We start from the raw sequence: 19,058 nt of genomic DNA on the forward strand, positions 1-19,058 counted from the left end.
GCCCCCAACATTTCCGTAGGGGCGGGACAAATGCCCCTTTGCCCCCCCCCCCCCCCCCCCCCCGAGATAGATTCGACGCCCCTGATCATCCCTGGGTATGCCCATAGATGTATCAGAGTCATCATCGTTTCAGGAATGATTCAGGAAATGGAGGGGGGGGGGGGGGTTCAATTATGGCGGTATAGTTTTTGTTATTGTTTGTTTGTTTTCGTACATAATTTGCAGATGGTCCCGAGTTGCTCGCTTCATAGCATGTTTACATGTAAGCCTATGCTATTTGACGTTGTCAACGTCTGGACCACACCTTCTGTCGATATTACTTTCTTCGCGAGCGAGATCTTGAGAAAATTATGTATACATTGTCCTACAAAATAGAATACTGTTCAGCTCTGTTACCTGTCTGAAGGCGGGCGTACGAACGTCATGCAATATGCCAAAATTGATACAATCACATTTCTGCTTCCTCCATTTTCTTATCAAATTTCAGGGGGGATGATTGTACAGGCCATCCCCCCCCCCCCCTCCTCCATTTCAGGGGGGGGGGGGAATATATCCCCCCCCCCCCCCCGGATTTACGCCCATGGTCTATATCATTATGACCAATATCATTCAAAATATCTTATTCGTCCTTTTCGTAGTGAAGATATGCCTTTTTACATACTGTACCTTCTTTGTAATTGATTTTGTCTTTCTCACTCCCCCTCTTCCTCTCCGTTTCTCATTCTCTCTCGTCTCCGTAAGTCCTTCCTTTTTCAGTTTGCTTGTCTAAGTTGATATGTATTATCATTTGATTATTCTGTACCTGCACGGTACATCTTTGCGATACCGATTTTTCTTTTTCTCAATATTTTGTACATGCCTTTTGTTTTTAAGGCTTACTATTATGTTAAGTTATCAAATTTGTCTGTCTTTCTCATTCTTCCCTCTTCCCTTCCATTTTATTTTCTTCTCTCCCTACCCCCCCCCCATTTTCCTTCCTTTTTTCTGCACATTCGTAGGCCTAACTGTATAGAGTCTATGTTTCTGTGCATCTTTACATTTTTTATCAATGACATTGTATTTGACTTACATTTGTTTTATCATGGTTATTTTGTACATTTTGATAATATGAACGCAAAGAGGTTACATATAGAACCTCTTTGTATGAAACAATGCTTCAATTTATCTTTATTGGACTCTGTTACCCACATTATTGGTTGTTGAATACGGTTCATGATAAATGATAAACTCTCAACTTTCCAACCATGGAGCTACAAGATCATGACTTCAGACTTGTGGTGTCTGTGAACTCCGTACTACTAGCAGTTGACTAGCCAACGATGTACGCGGTAATGGTGGCTCAGTGTCTTCAAAGCGATTGGCCAATGACATATCCAGATGCCTCTTACGGAGATCAGTGGTACGTACGTGTTGTCCATCCATAGCATAGTAGCAAGGAAGTTTATGCGCGCGCGCAGCATACTCAATCAGTACACACATGTCAATGCATCGCATGCAAAACATAACGAACGACAACGCAACCACGACAGAATGACGAAAACAAAATGGCTGCTGACATGATGTCCTAATACTCTGACTGAGCTTGAAGAGAAATCACCCATTTGCAAATTTTGTATACATATGAAGTCATGGCATCCAAGGAAAAACCTACCACAGTGGTTGCTCAGGGGGATAGTGTTCCCAAGTCTTTGTCCTGTCCAGCATTTCTGTCAAAATTATGGCTATTAGTAGACGACAAAAATACCGACGAATATATTCGCTGGAGCGCGGTAAGTAAAATACTACTATTACTAGTAGCCACGTACGGTACGGTAGGCCCACTCGTACAATGCGCTGCACTGTCGGGGGCACAACCAGCGGCGTCCGTCCGCGGCCGCAGTTGCGGTTGTCGCATTTGCATCGAGCGCTAGCGAGAGCTGGGCAATCCTCTGGCCGAGGTTCAGGCCAGGGGCCACTACTAGCCGCTCCACACACAAGTTTACTAGAGTACTATTAGACTAGCTCTACGCCTCTAGACCTTGGGCTTGGCAAATATGATACTTATTTAGAAAACAGCACATATTCTTCGTTTTGAAAGTGAAAGGCGCTTTTTCATAACTAACGTTAGAAGTTATCCAGAAAAAAGAGTAGATCTAGGTCTACTGTAGAAATAGTGTCTACAAGACCCCAACTTAAGAAGAGTAGAAAGGTCTAACAGCTAGACCCTATAATTATAATAATGGTTGGGTGTCCAAGACTCCAACTCCAACACATCGACACCCTGATGTTTTTCTATCAATAGACCTAGATTGTCCACTTAAAATATCTGACAATTTGCCTGAAATTTTAAAATTTGCTCACATGTAAAGAAAGTGATCTGAATTTACACGCAGTGACAAGTGCGCATTGAAAATGCGAGTTTGCGATATACGCTCCAAGATTATTATTAACTGCTTCGAATGCGTGGGTTGTTACGTGCTCAGTTGCGACGTACAACTGTATAACTGTACATGTATTTTGAAACCAGCACCCCTAACTTTACCCTCTATTGACAATGCGTGTAAAATGTACATAACGCTTTTCCTATCTATGTGCCATTCATAATCTACGGTATCATTGTTTTGCTGATGATCTTGTTGTTTATTATCAGCTTTTTTTTCAGTAATATGTTGACATCAAATCCCCAGTGAAGAATGCAAAGCCACTGCGCATAGTCTCATGCGTGAAAGTTGGTTCTTTACGCGCAGTGCCGTGATTTTAGAGGGGTGTTGGTTTCAATGTACAGTGTCGACGTGTTGGACACATACTATTTATAAAATTATAAACTAGTCTACTCTAAATATACCAATTCTGCATGCTGCACTCTCCACTGATTGCCATTGACCTATCATTAACTAATGAGTTACATGTGTAGAGTAATCAACCCAAATCAGTTTGTAGCAGGGTGCCTATATCTGGCAGGGGCACTTTCATTCATCAATAAAACAGCTGATGAACATCTAGCTCGACCAGATGCCATGCGTTTTTACAGCGACTAGGCTGTGTATAGTTGATGAACATCGTGTACTTTACTTAGCAGGAGTTTATATACTTGCAAGTCAAGTGCATGTCAAGGGGAGTGACACTTGATTGGGCCTTTTCATCAATAAATGAAACAGACCCTGCCCCGGCTGCAAACAGGCACAGTTTACAAACCTGCCGCAAACAACAAGGTTGTTTAAATAGAGTCTAGAGACATTGAATTGATATTTAAAAGAAATGCACACACAATCATTTTGATTTTTGTAGTTTTAGTGGAATGAATATCTTCCTCCAGTTTCCTGTTTAAACAATAATATAAAACTGTCAACATTCATTTAACAGTTACTGAAATTATTTAAGAAGACATAGAAGACAATATATGCAAAGATCATATGCAAGTTGCCCCCGTGGTTGCATCATTTGATTTCAGTAAGAACTATTGAAATTATTACACTGGATGATAGGAATACAATTTTATAGGCCTACACTAGGAACTCGGAAGATGTTTTCTAAAGTTGTATTAATGCTCTATTCTTTGTGATTACCCAATAGGAGGGTGACAGCTTCATAGTATCAGATCAGGTCATGTTTGCCAGCGCAGTCCTGCCATATTTCTTCAAGCACAACAACATGGCAAGCTTCATCCGCCAGCTCAACATGTGTGAGTAAAATTGTTACAATACCATTCACGCTTGAAAAGGATTTTGCATTCTACACCTATGTAGCAATCCAAAAAAGCCCTGGAACTTTGTATATGCTGCACATTATACAATACTCTGTTTCTCCTGTATCTATAGTCAAATTTCTGCATGCTTTGTTCACAAAAGATTGCCTTACCAACCACAAAGCATACCAGATGCTTACTCTGCCAAGCAACAATGAATGCAATGGAATTTTTGCGTAGATGAAACTTACTGAGAAGAGCAGCAGGGCAATAAAATAGATCAGTACTAGACTGTAGAAGAAGAAACACTGGGAATTTTAATAAATTACATAAACAGGAATATGATGTAAGCACTTTCAAACTAAATTCATGTTTCTTTCTCCCAGGACCATGTAGGATTTTACTAACGTACATTAGTCTCTAATTATGAGACTAATGTCAGAATTCTTTTGTCTATGTGTAGTGTATAGTTCAGCAAGGAATTACCTGGTAAAAAGGCATACAGTATGATGCACTGCCCTGCCATACTACCTCTTTAATGGCTTTGTCAGGATTACTTTTGTGGAATCAATTCCTTGCAAAGAGCAAGACCACATATTCACCCTGGTCATACTGGGGTTAGTGCAAGACCCAATGTGTCTCTTGTTATTACAAATTTTCCTATACCAAGGGGCAATTGGCAGATCATGCTTTGTAATCTTCTAGGAACTGACTGATACGTCATACAGAGCTGCCAGTTTCCCTGATTCTGTGGGAGGCTTTTTGCATTTCACTTTCTCCTTATGTCTTGACAAGAGAGCATTGATGCCCCGTTTATTTGGAAATTACATTGTACATTTGTCTGTTGAGATGCACACACCATCGTTGTCTTGACGATTGCTCTTTGGAATCTCCGTCATATTGATGTGCTTAATGTTGGCAGCCGTGATAATCTTATGCGTAGAAAGAAAGAGAATAGAAAGAAAGGTAAAAATTCTTCCATTTTTCTCATATTTTCTCAGTTGCAATAGATAGTTGGAAAGAAGTCTGTGATGAAGGCTTGTGCTTACTATGCTGTCAGCCCTCTTGAGATTAAATTTATGGAAGAAAGGGAGATTTTGCAAAGGAGTCCATTAGCTGCTACAGGTACATGTACCCGGTACATTTCATAGCTCAATTCATACTGGAAATTTACCACAGCATCCGTAACCTTACCCCCTATCAGATTAGATATCATTAACATGCTGTGGAATGATTCACTCATTTACAGATGGCTTCAGGAAAAGGTCCAGCTTGGAAGATGGTGCTTTGAAGACCGATCGAAAGGACATTGAATTCCAACATCCCCACTTCCTCAAGGGAAAAATCAATCAACTGCAACTCATTAAGAGGAAGGTATGTGGTGAACCTGTGTTGTCACTTTCTTGCATTCTCTCTTCTTTCATTAAGGTCTTTCATGCCTCATGCAGAGGTTTGCAAGCCATACGAATAATGTTGTGCACAGCTACTCCATAGCAACGAAAATCCTTGGGTCAAATTGCTCGCTGCCAAGCTGTCGTTTTGGTAGCAGCAATTACCATGGTTTGTGACTTTCATTGTATGCTCAAGTCGAATAAAACAGGGTCCTGATGTTTTTCATTTTTGTAGATGATGTTTCTTGTGGATGATTACCGGGGCCCCATTTCATAAAAAGCTGATATGATTGCAACTCTTGCTGCACAGCAATTGTTATGGTAATGACAAGAATCCAGCTTCCAGATTGGCTGTTGCTGAGGGAAGTTGCCATTCCACCAAGAGTTGCTATCATATCAACTTTCATGAAATGGGGTCCAGGTCTTTGGAGTTTCTGGGTACAACATGAGTACCCCACTAATTGCCCTAAATGTTGAGCAATGCAATTTGCATAGAATTATAGGAGTCAGATAAAACTTCGTTTTGTGATGTTGAATTTGTTTAAACACTCCTATCTACTGTCTATATTTGATGTTTCTGCTATGTTCAAATGCTCAGCATCAAAGGCAAAATACCAGAAATGTTTGAGATTTGTGTCGTATATGGGTTTCAATTCAGTTAAAGTTATTTCTGTAACATCAATTTACAGCATACAGAAGATCAGAAGACAAGATCTGTGGTCATAAAGCTTATTGGAGCATGCAAAGAAAAAAGAAACGAAGGAGTTTTTGGTACCCCAGGGTACCAAAAGCTGGATCATATAGAGCTATATTTGTACAGTGTATGCCATCTGTGTCTTTATGCCAGGGGACCAACAAGGATGAGACCAAACTGAAACCAAGTGAAGTTGGAAAAATGCTCTCAGATGTACGCGAGATGAAGGGGAAGCAGAATAACATCACGTCCAAATTGGAATCGATGAAAAAGTAAGATCTGGGCCCCGTTTCACAAAACTTGTTATCAGTGACAACTGCTACATTTCTATGACAAATTTGCTCTCACCCAATCAGATGCAAGGACTTCAGTAGCTTATAACAACTATGACAACTTGTCACTGATAACAAATTTTATGAAACGGGGCCCTGGTTTATTTGTTAGTCTCCCTGTAATTTGTGTGTTTTAATGCATGCTACAATTTGAATTATGTAAGAGTATTTGGTTGAATCTGGGAAAGATTTTTTTTTTCTCCATTGAAATTCTGTTTTGAAGTTGAGACTGCCATTTTGATGATTGCATGGTCTTGGGGAGCCCAAGTGCACTTCCACACTGGTTCTGGAGGAGAAAGTTCTGTGGTGTGTGACTTTCTCTGTGATGCTGGACCTAGTGTGAACACAGGGAAATAGCTCTTGTTTCTCTGTCAGAGGACTGAACATCTATTATGGTTTTATTCCAGTTCTTTGAGCACAGACCCAATGTTTCCACATGGGACAAAGTTAGTGATGAACTTCTTGGTAACACATTGTAAATGTATGCTATCAAGTATAGTTTGTGCTGTCCACAGCTGGTATGGTAGAGATTATTACACTTTGATTCTGAAGTACAGTCATCCTTGCCTAAGTTGACCTCACATAAGTTGAAAAATTGAGCACATTATGCATATTTATACGCAGCCAATTAAAAGAAAGGGACAACAACAAAATCAGAAAAAGATTCTGCCTTGATGGATTTAGATACTGTAAAACATGATATATTCGCGGCATGAATTTTTCGCGAATGGGAGCCGACGGCCTTTTTAGCGGCATGAAATTTTCGCGAACTGGAACTGGTATTCAATGCATATAGTGTAGAAAGGAACTTTCGCGTGCATTTTAATTTCGCGAATCTTCGCGCTCGCGAAATTCGCGAAATTAAAATGCACGCGAACATTTCTCGTTTTACAGTAAGGCCTATATGTTGATTCCATTGTGCAAGTCAAAACCCACATAAGTTGAAACACTTTCTGTGGTCCCTGTTAATTAGACTTAGTTGATGTTGACTTTGTTGTATAGTAAATGCATGACATTGTTCACTCGGTCTAGGGTATTTTAATCGGGCTGAGTTTGAGTCTTGATTAGACAATCTGTTGGTACAGTGTGTGTGCTCTTGACACTTAACTGTCATTCATTGTTGCCACATAGAGTTTGGTAGCATGCATTGAATACTGGAATACGTAAATGTTCTTTACGATATGTTTGATGTGGGGTTTGAATCTGCACTGCAGTTGTGACTTCAGTGCCACTGGGGTTGTAATTCCTGCATTGGAAGGTCTAGACCGCTTAATTAGAGCTTGCCTGCAGTGTAAAGTGGGCAACTCACTGGCTTTGAGACTGGGTGGTGACCTAGTGCCGACTTGAGTCTCACCGGTCTCTGCGACATCCCCAGGAGACTAGCCTGGTCTCTGTGGGATCTCAAGAAAATAGATCATGTTTGATATTTTTGAGACTTTTTTTCAGTATCCAGCTGGTCTATAGGACATCTCGGTGGCATCTCCCTAGTCACAAAGATTAATGTTGTCTGAGAAGTCTAGGAGACTTCTCTGTGACCATGCGGAGACTCATGGTGACCTATTGACGTTAGTGTGGAGATATGTTGCTGAGACATCTCACGGAGACAACGTCACAGTGATGTAGAGTACCTGCGACTTGTGGACGAGTAAGTTGTTACCTTGTTTGGAGACGTCTCTAAAGCTGGTCTGGAGTTGCCTATTTAATGAGAGCACAAGCCATTCCTTGGGATCTCTTCAGTCGCGGCTCCAGTTAGATACGATGTAGGCCCTAATGCATATACCAGACTTGACAGACTACACGTACACTGACGTTTTCTTTTCACATTACAGCGAAAACCAGGCTCTGTGGCGGGAGGTGGTTAGTCTTCGCCAGAGACACGAGAAACAGCAGAAGATTGTCAATCACCTCATTCACTTCCTCATCAGCCTGGTCCAACCAAACGGCCCAACAGGGAAGAGGAGACAGTGAGTACATCAGTGGTGCTTATTATTCACACTGTCAGCATTAGTACATGTTGTACACAAACAGGAACACCAAATGGTAATAGTAGTAGTAGTAGTAGAAGTAGTAGTAGTAGTAGTAGTAGTAGTAGTAGTAGTAGTAGTAGTAGTAATAATAATAATAATGATAATAATAATAATAGTAATAATGATAATAATAATAGTAATAATAATGATCATAATGATAATGATTGTAGTAGTAGTAGTAAAAGGAGTTGCAGTTGCTGCTTTGTCATCATGGTCATTGTCGTGTTAATGATAACAATACCAATCAATCATATTTTTTTAAAACAATTTTGTTGTTCTTGCTGCAATCACTATGATGTAAATATGAATAATAATTTTAGCATTCATCTAGCGTTGAGCGCTAACATTTCATCTGACAGTGACATCACTACTTCAAAGCACCACAGCTGCCTAATATTGGGTTTTAGCGGCTATTAAACATATCCCACTTAAATGCTATGTCTCTGTTGACACCATTTCTCACTAAAATGCAATGTCTCTGTTGATATCAGGGGGTCGCAGCTGATGATTGCAGACATCCCAGATGGGACTGGCCCCAGCAGAGCCAAATATGCACGCACCACTCCTGGCGTCGCTACAATCGATGAGATCCCGGCCAGCGAGGAGATTCCGGTGAGTTGAATTGAATGATCGCATCATTGGCTCAGTGAGGATGTCCTACTCACGATATCGTGGGTTTGGTCAAAACTATCTTTGTCTTGAAAAATTAAAAACAAAAACCTCTGAACTGTTTCTAGTGTTTCTAGTTACAAACAAAAATATAAAGAGTGCATGGTCGTAATGGATTGTAAGATTGGTACATAATTTATTTAGTTCTCATTGAGGACTGACCATTTTTGGTGCATTCCGTGTTGTGAAGGAGAAGTTGTTGAGATAGCTTGCACATGAAGGCCTGTCTTTGCTGGGCAATAGCCTAATGGCACTAGGTTTTCAGAGTGTTTTGAATTTATTATTAAAACTGCTAAGCCAAGCATCTACTCTCACATTTTGGCGTTCACCAAGGAAACATAACAATCTTGGCTCACATTATATGAATGTGCTTGGCTGATGACTGTTATGTGTTTCACATTAGTATGTACACACACGTGTGATTTGATCCACAGGCCAGCGACCTGGATCTCTTTTCGGTGGATTCAGTCGGAGGCAGTGCCATTCTGTCAGAAGTGCTGCCCGAGCCACCCATAAGCCCCGATGTGGTATTCCCAGCCACACCGTCAACCACTGCATCCGGCATTGGTGCAGGCAGCCCCATTGGGTCCTTCGATCTAGAAGGCAGCAGTATCCTCCCCGACCCCAATGCTGCTGAAGTGGCAGAAGGAAGCAATGAGGAAAGTTTGGGAGGGGGGCAGCTTGTGGTGGCCGGCACCCCCCAGGTAGTCCCTGGACCAGACAACGGCACAACTAGACCTGAAATCCAGCGTTTACTGTCCAACGAAGAGCAGAGGTGAGCTTATGCCACACTCTGATGAGCTTCTCTAGTGTCCATGAAACAGATTATCTGAGTTGTGTACAATCGCACATGGCTAAAACAACAACGTAAATGTGTATATTTTGTTTTCATTTTCGTAAGTTTTTATTCTAGAGCTCTATTTGAAGCTTTTCATGCAAGGTTATCCTAAAATCTGATCATATGAACATGTTTCACAGCAACTACCGGTAGTTAGTTTCCTAATTTCCAAACACTCCTTGACTCAGACTTTAGACTGTGATGTGAGAGGTAACTCAGATATCAAACTTTCAGTTTTCTAGACAAATATCAGATCTCTTCTTTTTTTTTGTTTTTGTTTTTGTTTTTTAAACCAACTCACATTTCTTCAGTTTTCTTAGCTCCGATGTCTTTCACTTAACCAGGTAATGGTTATAATGGTTCACATATCATATCAGAAAATTTGTATTTTACCATTTTACTTACATGGATTGTATAACGTTATATCTTCAATTGACAAGCATGTAGTCATTGTAAGTTCGTTGGCCAAATTTGTTCCATGTCTCTTTTCCTTCTCAAACACACCACGTTTGGTCTTATGTGGATTTTGCTTGTTTTCACTTATTGTCGGCACAGGCAAGAACTGGGGGACCAACTCAACAATGTACAGACTAACCTGAAAGAGTTCCAGAACTTGATCGCCAATTCTCCAAACCTATCATTTGAACTGGGAGGACTTTTGCAAGTAAGTATCAAGAATTTGAGCCTGCTCATTATTATGTACAGTCTGACCTCAATTATCCGGCCATCTATTATCCAGACTTCTCTATCATCTGGACATGTTCACTCAGTGAAGATGTCACCCCCCCCCCCAAAAAAAAAAAGCTCCCACAAAGTTATTCATCTCTAACATTCCCAACAGAGAAGTGTTTCAGTTTTCCCTAAAAAAGAAAAACACCACCAGTCTATAATTATACCCCCGCCAAACGAAGTTTGAAGGGGGTATATAGGAATCAGCGGACGGTCGGGCGGTCGGTCGGGCGGTCGGTTGGGCGGTCGGTCGGGCGGTCGGTCGGGCGGGCGGTCGGGCGGTCGGTCCGTTGCAAATCTTGCGTCGCGAACTACTTCCTCAGTTTTCAACCGATTCCCATAAAACTTCGCACAGATGTGTGCCTTGGGTTGTAGATGTGCAAGACGTATTTTTTGACAGTACCCAAAAGTACGTTACCATGGTAACGGCATATTATGGGCAAAAATGGGTACAAATCTTGCGTCGGGAACTCCTCCCACAGTTTTTGATCAATTTTTATGAAATTAGGTACAGATGTTCATCTGAATATGTTAATGTGCAAGACACATATTTCCGCAGTGGCAAAAAGTGCGTTGCCATGGTAACGGCATGTTATTGGTAAAATATAGGGCAAAATGCTTCATGGCAAAACTCCTTCATCAGTGTTCTTCCAATTCTCATGGAATTCATATTGAATGTTTGTCTTAGGATATAGGTCAGCATGACACATTTCTTGACAGTGACAAAAAGTATGTTGCCATGGTAACAGCTCACATATTATGAGCCAAAATGATGGAAAATTTTGTGTTGCAAACTACTTCCTCAGTTTTTGCCCAATTTCCATGAAACTTGGTACAGATGTGTGCCTTTGGTTGTAGATGTGCAAGACGCATTTTTTGACAGTACCCGAAAGTACGTTGCCATGGTAACGGCATGTTAATGGCAGAAGATCAAGGAAAGATCTTGCGGATTTAACTACTTCCTCAGTTTTTTGACCAAAGCTTATGAAATGTGGCACACACCTTGATCTTGGTGGGAAGATGTGGAAGACATATTTTTCGGACGTGTCAGAAGCTGCGTTGCCATGGTAACGGCATATAAATGGCAGAAGATCAAGGAAAGATCTTGTGGATTGAACTACTTCCTCTGTATTCGACTGAAGCTCATGAAATGTGGCACACACATTGGTCTTGGTGGGAAGATGTGCAAGACATATTTTTTGGACATGTCGGAAGCTGCGTTGCCATGGTAACGGCATATTAATGGTGGAAGATCAAGGAAAGATCTTGTGGATTGAACTACTTCCTCAGTTTTTGACAAAAGCTTATGAAATGTGGCACACACAATAGTCTTGGTGGGAAGATGTGCAAGACATATTTTTCGGACGTGTCGGAAGCTGCGTTGTCATGGTAACGGCATTTAAATGACAGAAGATCAAGGAAAGATCATTCCTTGGGTAAGACTGTCGTCACGGGGCGGGGGTATTAATCACCTTAAGTGATATTTCTAGTTTCAATGAGGCTAGCAGATATTACACAACTATTGCAGGGCATACTACCTACTAATAACTACCACTGGGTTGGCAGCTGCATGTAAATGTACGTAAACATTGTTTTTGCAATATCTGGCCAAATCGCTTACCCAGACAGATGCTGGTCCTGACATGCCTGGATAACAGAGGTTGTACTGTAGTTGCTATATTTTCAAGTGTTCATGTTTGTTGATTTTTTTTTTTTTATCTTGGGTGTCACATTTTACTCCATTCTTATTTGATTTGTCAAGTGGGGGAAAAATTGGTGTGATTTTGTGCTTGTGCAGGTGAATATGGACTTGGTTGGATCACATCAGCTACTTTCACTACTTTGAATAGAATGAAGTCATTGCCAGCAATGGCCTTTCATAAAAATGATTCTATGTGCTAAAGGGGCAATCACACATCGCCGGTTTAGATGGCAGTTCATGGCGGTTCTCAAACCGCCGTGAAACGTGTCCCAACGATGGCGGAAAGCACCTAAACGTGATGTGACTATGTTCTCAACACATTTTGAACACGGCGCTAATGCGGATTGGCGCGGTAGTAACACGGATCTCCCCGAAAGGTGTAGGAGTCCATACCAAGCCCTTGTAGTTGGATGCAATCAGAGCCCTTTCACTCGTCTTCAATTGGTTACAACAAGGAGATAATGCTTTGTTATGTACAAAAAGAGAATTCAAAAAGAAATTGCAAAACGTTGTAATGCCCTGTGTATTTACAGATTGACATAAGTGATGCAATAAGCAATTGTCTTCAAGTTTCAATATGCTTTTTTCTCTCTCTTTCAACTTTTAAAATAACTGTATTAACTGTTATTAATGACATACATGTCAAAGCAGAATCCAACATAGTTTACAAATTTCCTGTTCATTTGCAGGTTTTTTATATCAAGTGATGTAGAAGTACTTGCTTGTTTCAACGTCTCTTTGACCTCAGCTTTGTTTTTTCCTTTCTTATAAGTTTTCACATATCTCTAACAACAGTCAATAAAAAGACATACATATCAAAGAAGAATATAGTATATCTACATAGTTTCCTGTTTATTTACAGGTTCACGTAACATAATGATGGTGGGTTTTTTTTTTCAAGTTGGAACATCGCTTTTCCCTCTACTCTTTTAAGTTTCAACATGTCTGTATCAACATGTACTCTTTCAAAAAGGCATGCATAATCACAAAAGCAGAACCCAACATAATATTTACATAAGTCTTCTGTGCATAACTCGCAGGTTCACGTAGCTGGCCATCTTTTAAGCTATCAAGCTTTAACACAATTACTCACACACGCCTTTTAAAGTAACTGATGTACTATTCAAGAAACCTATCAACTTTCTGAATATCAAATTTTCTATTTTACTCTATTTGTTAAAATAGAAAAAGGAATGAAACTTTAGCATTCAATACAATATTTACCTGATCTAGTATTATGGGTTCATCTTTGCTTTCTTCCACATTCTTTTTATTGCTCCGCCACGAAGTGTCGCCAGAGGCATTATTCTCATTTAACCTGTTGAGGACGAGTCCCGAGTATATTCGGGTAGGTGTCTATGGAAAATGCGTGTTGTAGCAAAATCAGTCCGTCCTCAACGGGTTAAGTTCAACATTTGTTTTTGCATGAAAAGTTATGGCAGTGTTGACACCGTATCTTGTGGTGCAAACACGGAGGATGCATTCTTTACACAGTGAACGGTGTTTTGAACATGGTCCATATCAAACCGCCAAGACCGCCACGAAAAATTAAACGTGTTTAATTTTTCGGCGGTTCTTCGCGGTTCACGGGGTTTATGACGGATGAGTGACGGATTACCAGGGTTTGTGTCGGTGTGAGCACGTTCTTTGGCTTAGCACGGCGATTTGCCGAACCGCCATAAACCGCCATCTAAACCGCCGATGTGTGATCGCACCGTAAAGGACAAGTTCACCTTCATAGACATGTAGGTTGAGTGAATGCAGCAATATTAGTAGAACACATCAGTGAGAGTTTGAGCAAAATCGGACATTCCCCTAAAGGCACTCAATCGTGGCGAGTGGTTTGTGCGGCATGGAGACGAACGCAACACGCTGCCTCCCCCATTCTGTATCAAATGTAGTGACCCCGAATGAGAATAGCGCTGGCTCAATTGGTCAGCGAACAACACGCTAGACTACAAGAGCTCTGTGCTACAAATCTCCTAACCCAAAATGGCTGTCCGAGTGAGCCACGAGAGCTTCCGAATGGACGCACACTCTCAGTGCGCATGTGCATGAAGAGAGGCCAAAAGAGCCACGCGTCTTCTGGCCTCTCTCCTCCAATCACCACAGCTCGCGGTGACAATGTTTGTGTATGATGCGTACACACACACGCACACACACACACACGTGTCTCAGTGACATCATTGTTTCACACGTTTATGGATATAGCACCGAGTCTGGCATTGTGCAATTGCATGCACAAACTTCGGTCGTTCGGAGTTTACGTACCATAAGGGATGACGATTGTATGCCTTTAAAAAGTTATGAATTTTTGAAGTTTCTGCTCAGTCACGACTGGATGAAAAGACTACTTACTATAGCTTGTGATGTCACATGAGTACAACGATGTAAAGAAAGAATGAAGAAAATTCAACATATTTCCACTTTTCTCGCATAACAATAGAACACTCGACTTCTCTCTTTCGGAAGGCAGGGGAATTAATATTGCCCTTAACATTCGTCAGTAGCAAGTCGAAGAAATGTGTACTTTATTCAAAAAGTAAAGTTTTGTGAAATTCTCTTTTTATTTTCCTTATATAGTTGTATGCATGTGACATAACACTGTAGTAGTCTTCTCTTCCAGCAGTGACTGCGCAGATACTTAAAATATTCGTAACTTTTGAACGGATTGTCCAATTTTCCTCAAGCTTTCACTGATATGTTCTACTAATATTGCTGCATTCTCTCAATCCTTATGTATATGAAGGTGGACTTGTCCTTTAAGAGGATGTACACCAATCGTCATAATTCTTGTCTGACAATGAATGCTGGGATTATTGAGCACAAATAGAAACTGAAATGGTGACTTACTGTAGCCATGCCTGTGTTTATGTCATCATGTCCAATGTGATCTTCAAGCTTTCATGGTACATGTAACTCTTACTGTTTTGTCATGCGCTAAAATTGTGTTAACGTGCATAGTCATCTCTTCAAAGAGGGGGAATAATACCAAAAAAAACCCCCCAAAACCCACCGGTGTTTTGTTGAAAGCTGAGTTCAATAGTTCATATGTAGCCCCACAGTTGTATGACCACATCTGTGCTACAAATGTGGGGTTAACTTTCTCTCTGTGTAACCTTCCTTGCTGTAGGCCACTGAGTGGATTGATAATACAGTATATGACCTATCCTTAATGTTACTTTTGTGTGTGTGTGTGTCATTACACATCACAATCTCTTCTCACAGGACTTCCAAGACTTCTTTCCTGACCCAGTGACAACACTTCCAGAATTTCCCTTATCAGTAAGTAATTTTCATCTCTAGAAAATGGGATGTAGTGACATTTGCTCCTGCAACGATTGCTCCAGTCTTCTTTTCTCCAAGGACTTGGGGTTGTGATAGGGTTTTAGGTGTAGTTTGATGTGAGGATTAGGATTAGGGTTATTGCTGTGTTTATGGATACGTCTTAAGTTTGGCTTAGTGTGCAGTTATTTTATGAGAGCAATTGATGCAGGAGCAAATGTTATAGAACCAGAAAATTGAACAGCAGATTTGATCTTATCTCTTATTTGTCTATCTATCTATCTGTCTATATATCTATTTATCTATCTATCCATCTGTCTATTATGTTCATTTTCTATTTTACTGTGTATTCTTTTACATTTAAGGGTTGTTTGCATCTTAGAGAATTTAATATCAGTACTGCTATTTTTATATTTGACTGTTTGTTTTCATTATTATTTTGTAGCATTTTAACAAATGATATATCTCAATACCATGAAACATTGCAGTGCATTACTGGAGAAAAATAACAATGTGTGTGTCTTTTGTATATTGTCTGTAAAATGTTCTGATGATTTGATTATCATATATGGCGTAAATGAAGATTGTTATTTTATTTTTATTTTTTTTTTATCTTGATTTATTTCTCAGGAAAACACAGAAATGGAAGAGAAGAGTGACAATGCAGATCTACTCCGGACATCGTTAGAAACATCCGCTGAAGGTAGGACAAAGTGCGCCTCTGTTTCTAATACATTTGAGGTCCCCACATCCCACACAAATGTTTAGGAAGCTTTGTAGTCAGGAGTAAAGTGTTGTGGCTATTCTATGTTTTGTTACTGTACACGCCATATATTTTGCGAGTCTCAATTTTCACGAATCAGGAATTCCCTGACAACTTCGCGAGTTGTTGAATTCGCGATCGTGGAGTGCTGTACTGAACAGAGAAATGTGCATGCTTAGTACGTCACATTCAAATCGGGATCAGAGTCAATATTTTTGTGTGTATTTAATTTCGCGAATAGCACTTGACTCGCGAAATATTCGGTGTATACAGTAATTGATGAAGCGGCTCAAGTTCAAGTATTGATTGAAAATTGTGTTGTTTTGTTATAAACAAGGCGGACTGCTGCAAGGGACAAGTGCTTGCAATGGGCACATAGTTAAAAGGTTTTGATTGTATGGAAACGAGCAATTGCTTTGCCACTAGGAAAACAGAAGTAAATGCCTAACTTGCACTTTGTGGTGGACATGGGCAACGGTTATTGTAACATCAAACCTTATGTCCCGTTTCCACAATTATGGCATGAAAATGCGTCAGAAATACCACAGAAAGAAGTCCTGGTGGGTGGCTGCCACAGACACTGTGAGTGTTGGAAGAAATAATTATAAATTCTGAAGGGTGCAGTTGAAAGATTCCCCCCCCCCCCCCCCCCTTCTTCATCAGAGATTCCAGAAGCCGGAAGTGGCACTGGAAATATAAACTGCCACCCCCCCGCCTCATTTTTAAAAATGTGAGGCCGGCCATGTCATGATATGGGGTGTTAAAAGCAAATCATATATGCATTCATCAATGAGCAACACCAGTGGGCATTGATTAAAGCAAGTTTCCTGCAACTGCTAACTTTGATATAACAAGCCTCGTTTGTTCCAATGATTTTTCTCAAAAAAGTTTATACTAGGTGTCTGTAGAATCATGTCTTGGAGCATGTCAAGCTATGCGCCATAAATCAGAAAAAAATCATGACTCCCTTCCTCTTTGCAGTCCCGCCGAGCAATGAGCTGGTCACGTACAAGCCCTCCACATCCTACCCCATGGGTGCCTTCATGGTCGACGACGAGGACTCGCTGTTCAATACCCCGAATGACGACTCGCTTGCCCTCCAACAAGGAGACGATGACCTACTCGGTTTCGCACTCTAACTCTGTCGCGAGACGAGGGATGAGGATTGCCAGAAATTGATTCATAATTGACATCCCAGGTGGATGTATTGGTGCATGTTGAAACGAAAGTGTTTTATGTGATAGGAATGGAATGTCATTTCCTTCTCCATGTTTCCCCTTCTGCTTCCCCTTTCCCTCCCCTCCTCCCCCACCCCTCTTTTTCCTCTCTCTGAAAGAAATGATGACCACTTGGCTAGTTGATGAAATTGCAGGGCACAGAATGGCAGGCAAGTTAGGGAAAGAGTTGAGAGGTACACTTTGCTTTATGTACTTCAAGCTTCTATTGGGGTTAATGAAAAAAATGTGTAAAAAAAATTGCAATACAAACCTTTTTTTTTTTTTGCCATGTTTATTTCTGTCGCCAGCGTCTAGTGCATTTCGAATAAGTATGGAAAAGTTCAGCATGAAGTTGATATTTCTCTTTATGGTGTTTCTTTTTGTAAATGTGAACCCTGACTATCTCTTATTCAAGTTGTTATATTTTCACTTTTAGTATTGATGTGCTCGAGGGGGATCCGAGGATGAACAAAAAAGTTTCATCATGCTTACTGTATATGCAATAGAATTTTCTTTATAAGGGGCAATTGAAAAATGCTCCAGAAAGGATTTATGACTGTATCTTTCTCATAAAACTGCATGGTTATGGTTGGTGTGACATGGCAAACCTTTATACCTTAGTGCTGCAAAGGCAAAACTTGGAATCTAAACCAACAACAAGAAATAAACAGTACATCATTTAAAGTGATTTTTAATGCACTTAATTCTCATTGTTTGAGAGAAATTATATGGCGTTGCACAGTCGGTTCTTCTATCTCGGCTTATTTGTTGTACCATAGTGTATTGATGATATGCCTTGTAGTTGAAAACTGTAAATTAAGAGATGTATACATGTATTATTGATGTAAAGTAATGCCTCATGCAAGATAGAAGATGGATCTTGTAGACATTTGTGATGCTAGTATCTTCTCTCAATTCTGCCTGGGCATGGGAGAATGTAAGAAGTGGATTAAGAAGGAGATAAAGTGTGGAGCTCAGCAGCTGGTTACAGAATGTTTGCTACATCCTACTATCATCTGCGATGCCAGTTTGATCTGGGTCCTTCAAAGTCCTTGACAGCTTTTACCTATGTAATTTTACCTTGAAATTTGTGGTACTACAGTACATCCATTCTAACCATCAAATTTACAGTCTATAGAGGAGAATTATGTGTATGTGGGTATTCTGTGGCACTGTTAGTACATCAGCAGAATATTGCTTCGCTCAGCTTAATATCGCGACCTGAAGAACTTGCTGATGCAGGAACATGCAAATAGCTGCCACTTCCGGCAGAGCACTGAAAGAGATACATCTCCCACCCTGAATGGGCAGTCTGGCTAAAGGTCTTCATATTTGAATCAGGGAGGTGTTACTGAAGGAGTGGAAATTCTTCATAATCCATGCAAACACGTGCTTGGGTTCTGAAGCATTACAGTGGGATGTCTTGTGTTCTTTTATGCTTTCTGCTCAGCATCTCTCTATATCCAAGACAAAATTTGGAAACGACAAAAAGGTGTCCCATTTCGTTGAATTTTGAGCTGTACTTCAATTGAACCATTTGAATGAAATATTTAGATTTGTTGAGAATAATTAGGAAATAATTCAAAGTTATACACCTGTTCTTATGTGCCATCAAAAGGAAATGAAAATTAGGGTGAGCAAAAAACCCAATAGTTTTCCATGATGCATACATTTGTGCACTGTGGCTTCTTATCTTTATAATCTGGCTTATTTGCTCTGTTAAGTACTCAGATACAGCGCATCACAA

At 40.4% G+C, this 19,058-nt stretch overlaps 1 protein-coding gene across 1 annotated transcript; it reads left to right on the plus strand.

Annotated features, from left to right (window-relative positions):
• The first annotated feature begins 1,576 nt into the window (after positions 1-1,576).
• On the plus strand, positions 1,577-17,623 carry LOC139720045 (heat shock factor protein-like). Its single transcript, XM_071631419.1, has 11 exons — positions 1,577-1,769; positions 3,553-3,661; positions 4,914-5,038; positions 5,903-6,021; positions 7,911-8,045; positions 8,600-8,720; positions 9,212-9,552; positions 10,171-10,279; positions 15,275-15,331; positions 15,962-16,034; positions 17,076-17,623. Exons 1-11 carry the CDS (start codon positions 1,629-1,631, stop codon positions 17,231-17,233), a joined length of 1,488 nt encoding a protein of 495 aa, XP_071487520.1. The 5' UTR covers positions 1,577-1,628; the 3' UTR covers positions 17,234-17,623.
• The last annotated feature ends 1,435 nt before the right edge of the window (positions 17,624-19,058 follow it).

Source organism: Diadema antillarum, unplaced genomic scaffold, assembly GCF_040938485.1.
Source record: "Diadema antillarum isolate AM-2024a unplaced genomic scaffold, OU_Dant_1.0 scf00000120, whole genome shotgun sequence".
NCBI classification, from domain to species: domain Eukaryota; kingdom Metazoa; phylum Echinodermata; class Echinoidea; order Diadematoida; family Diadematidae; genus Diadema; species Diadema antillarum.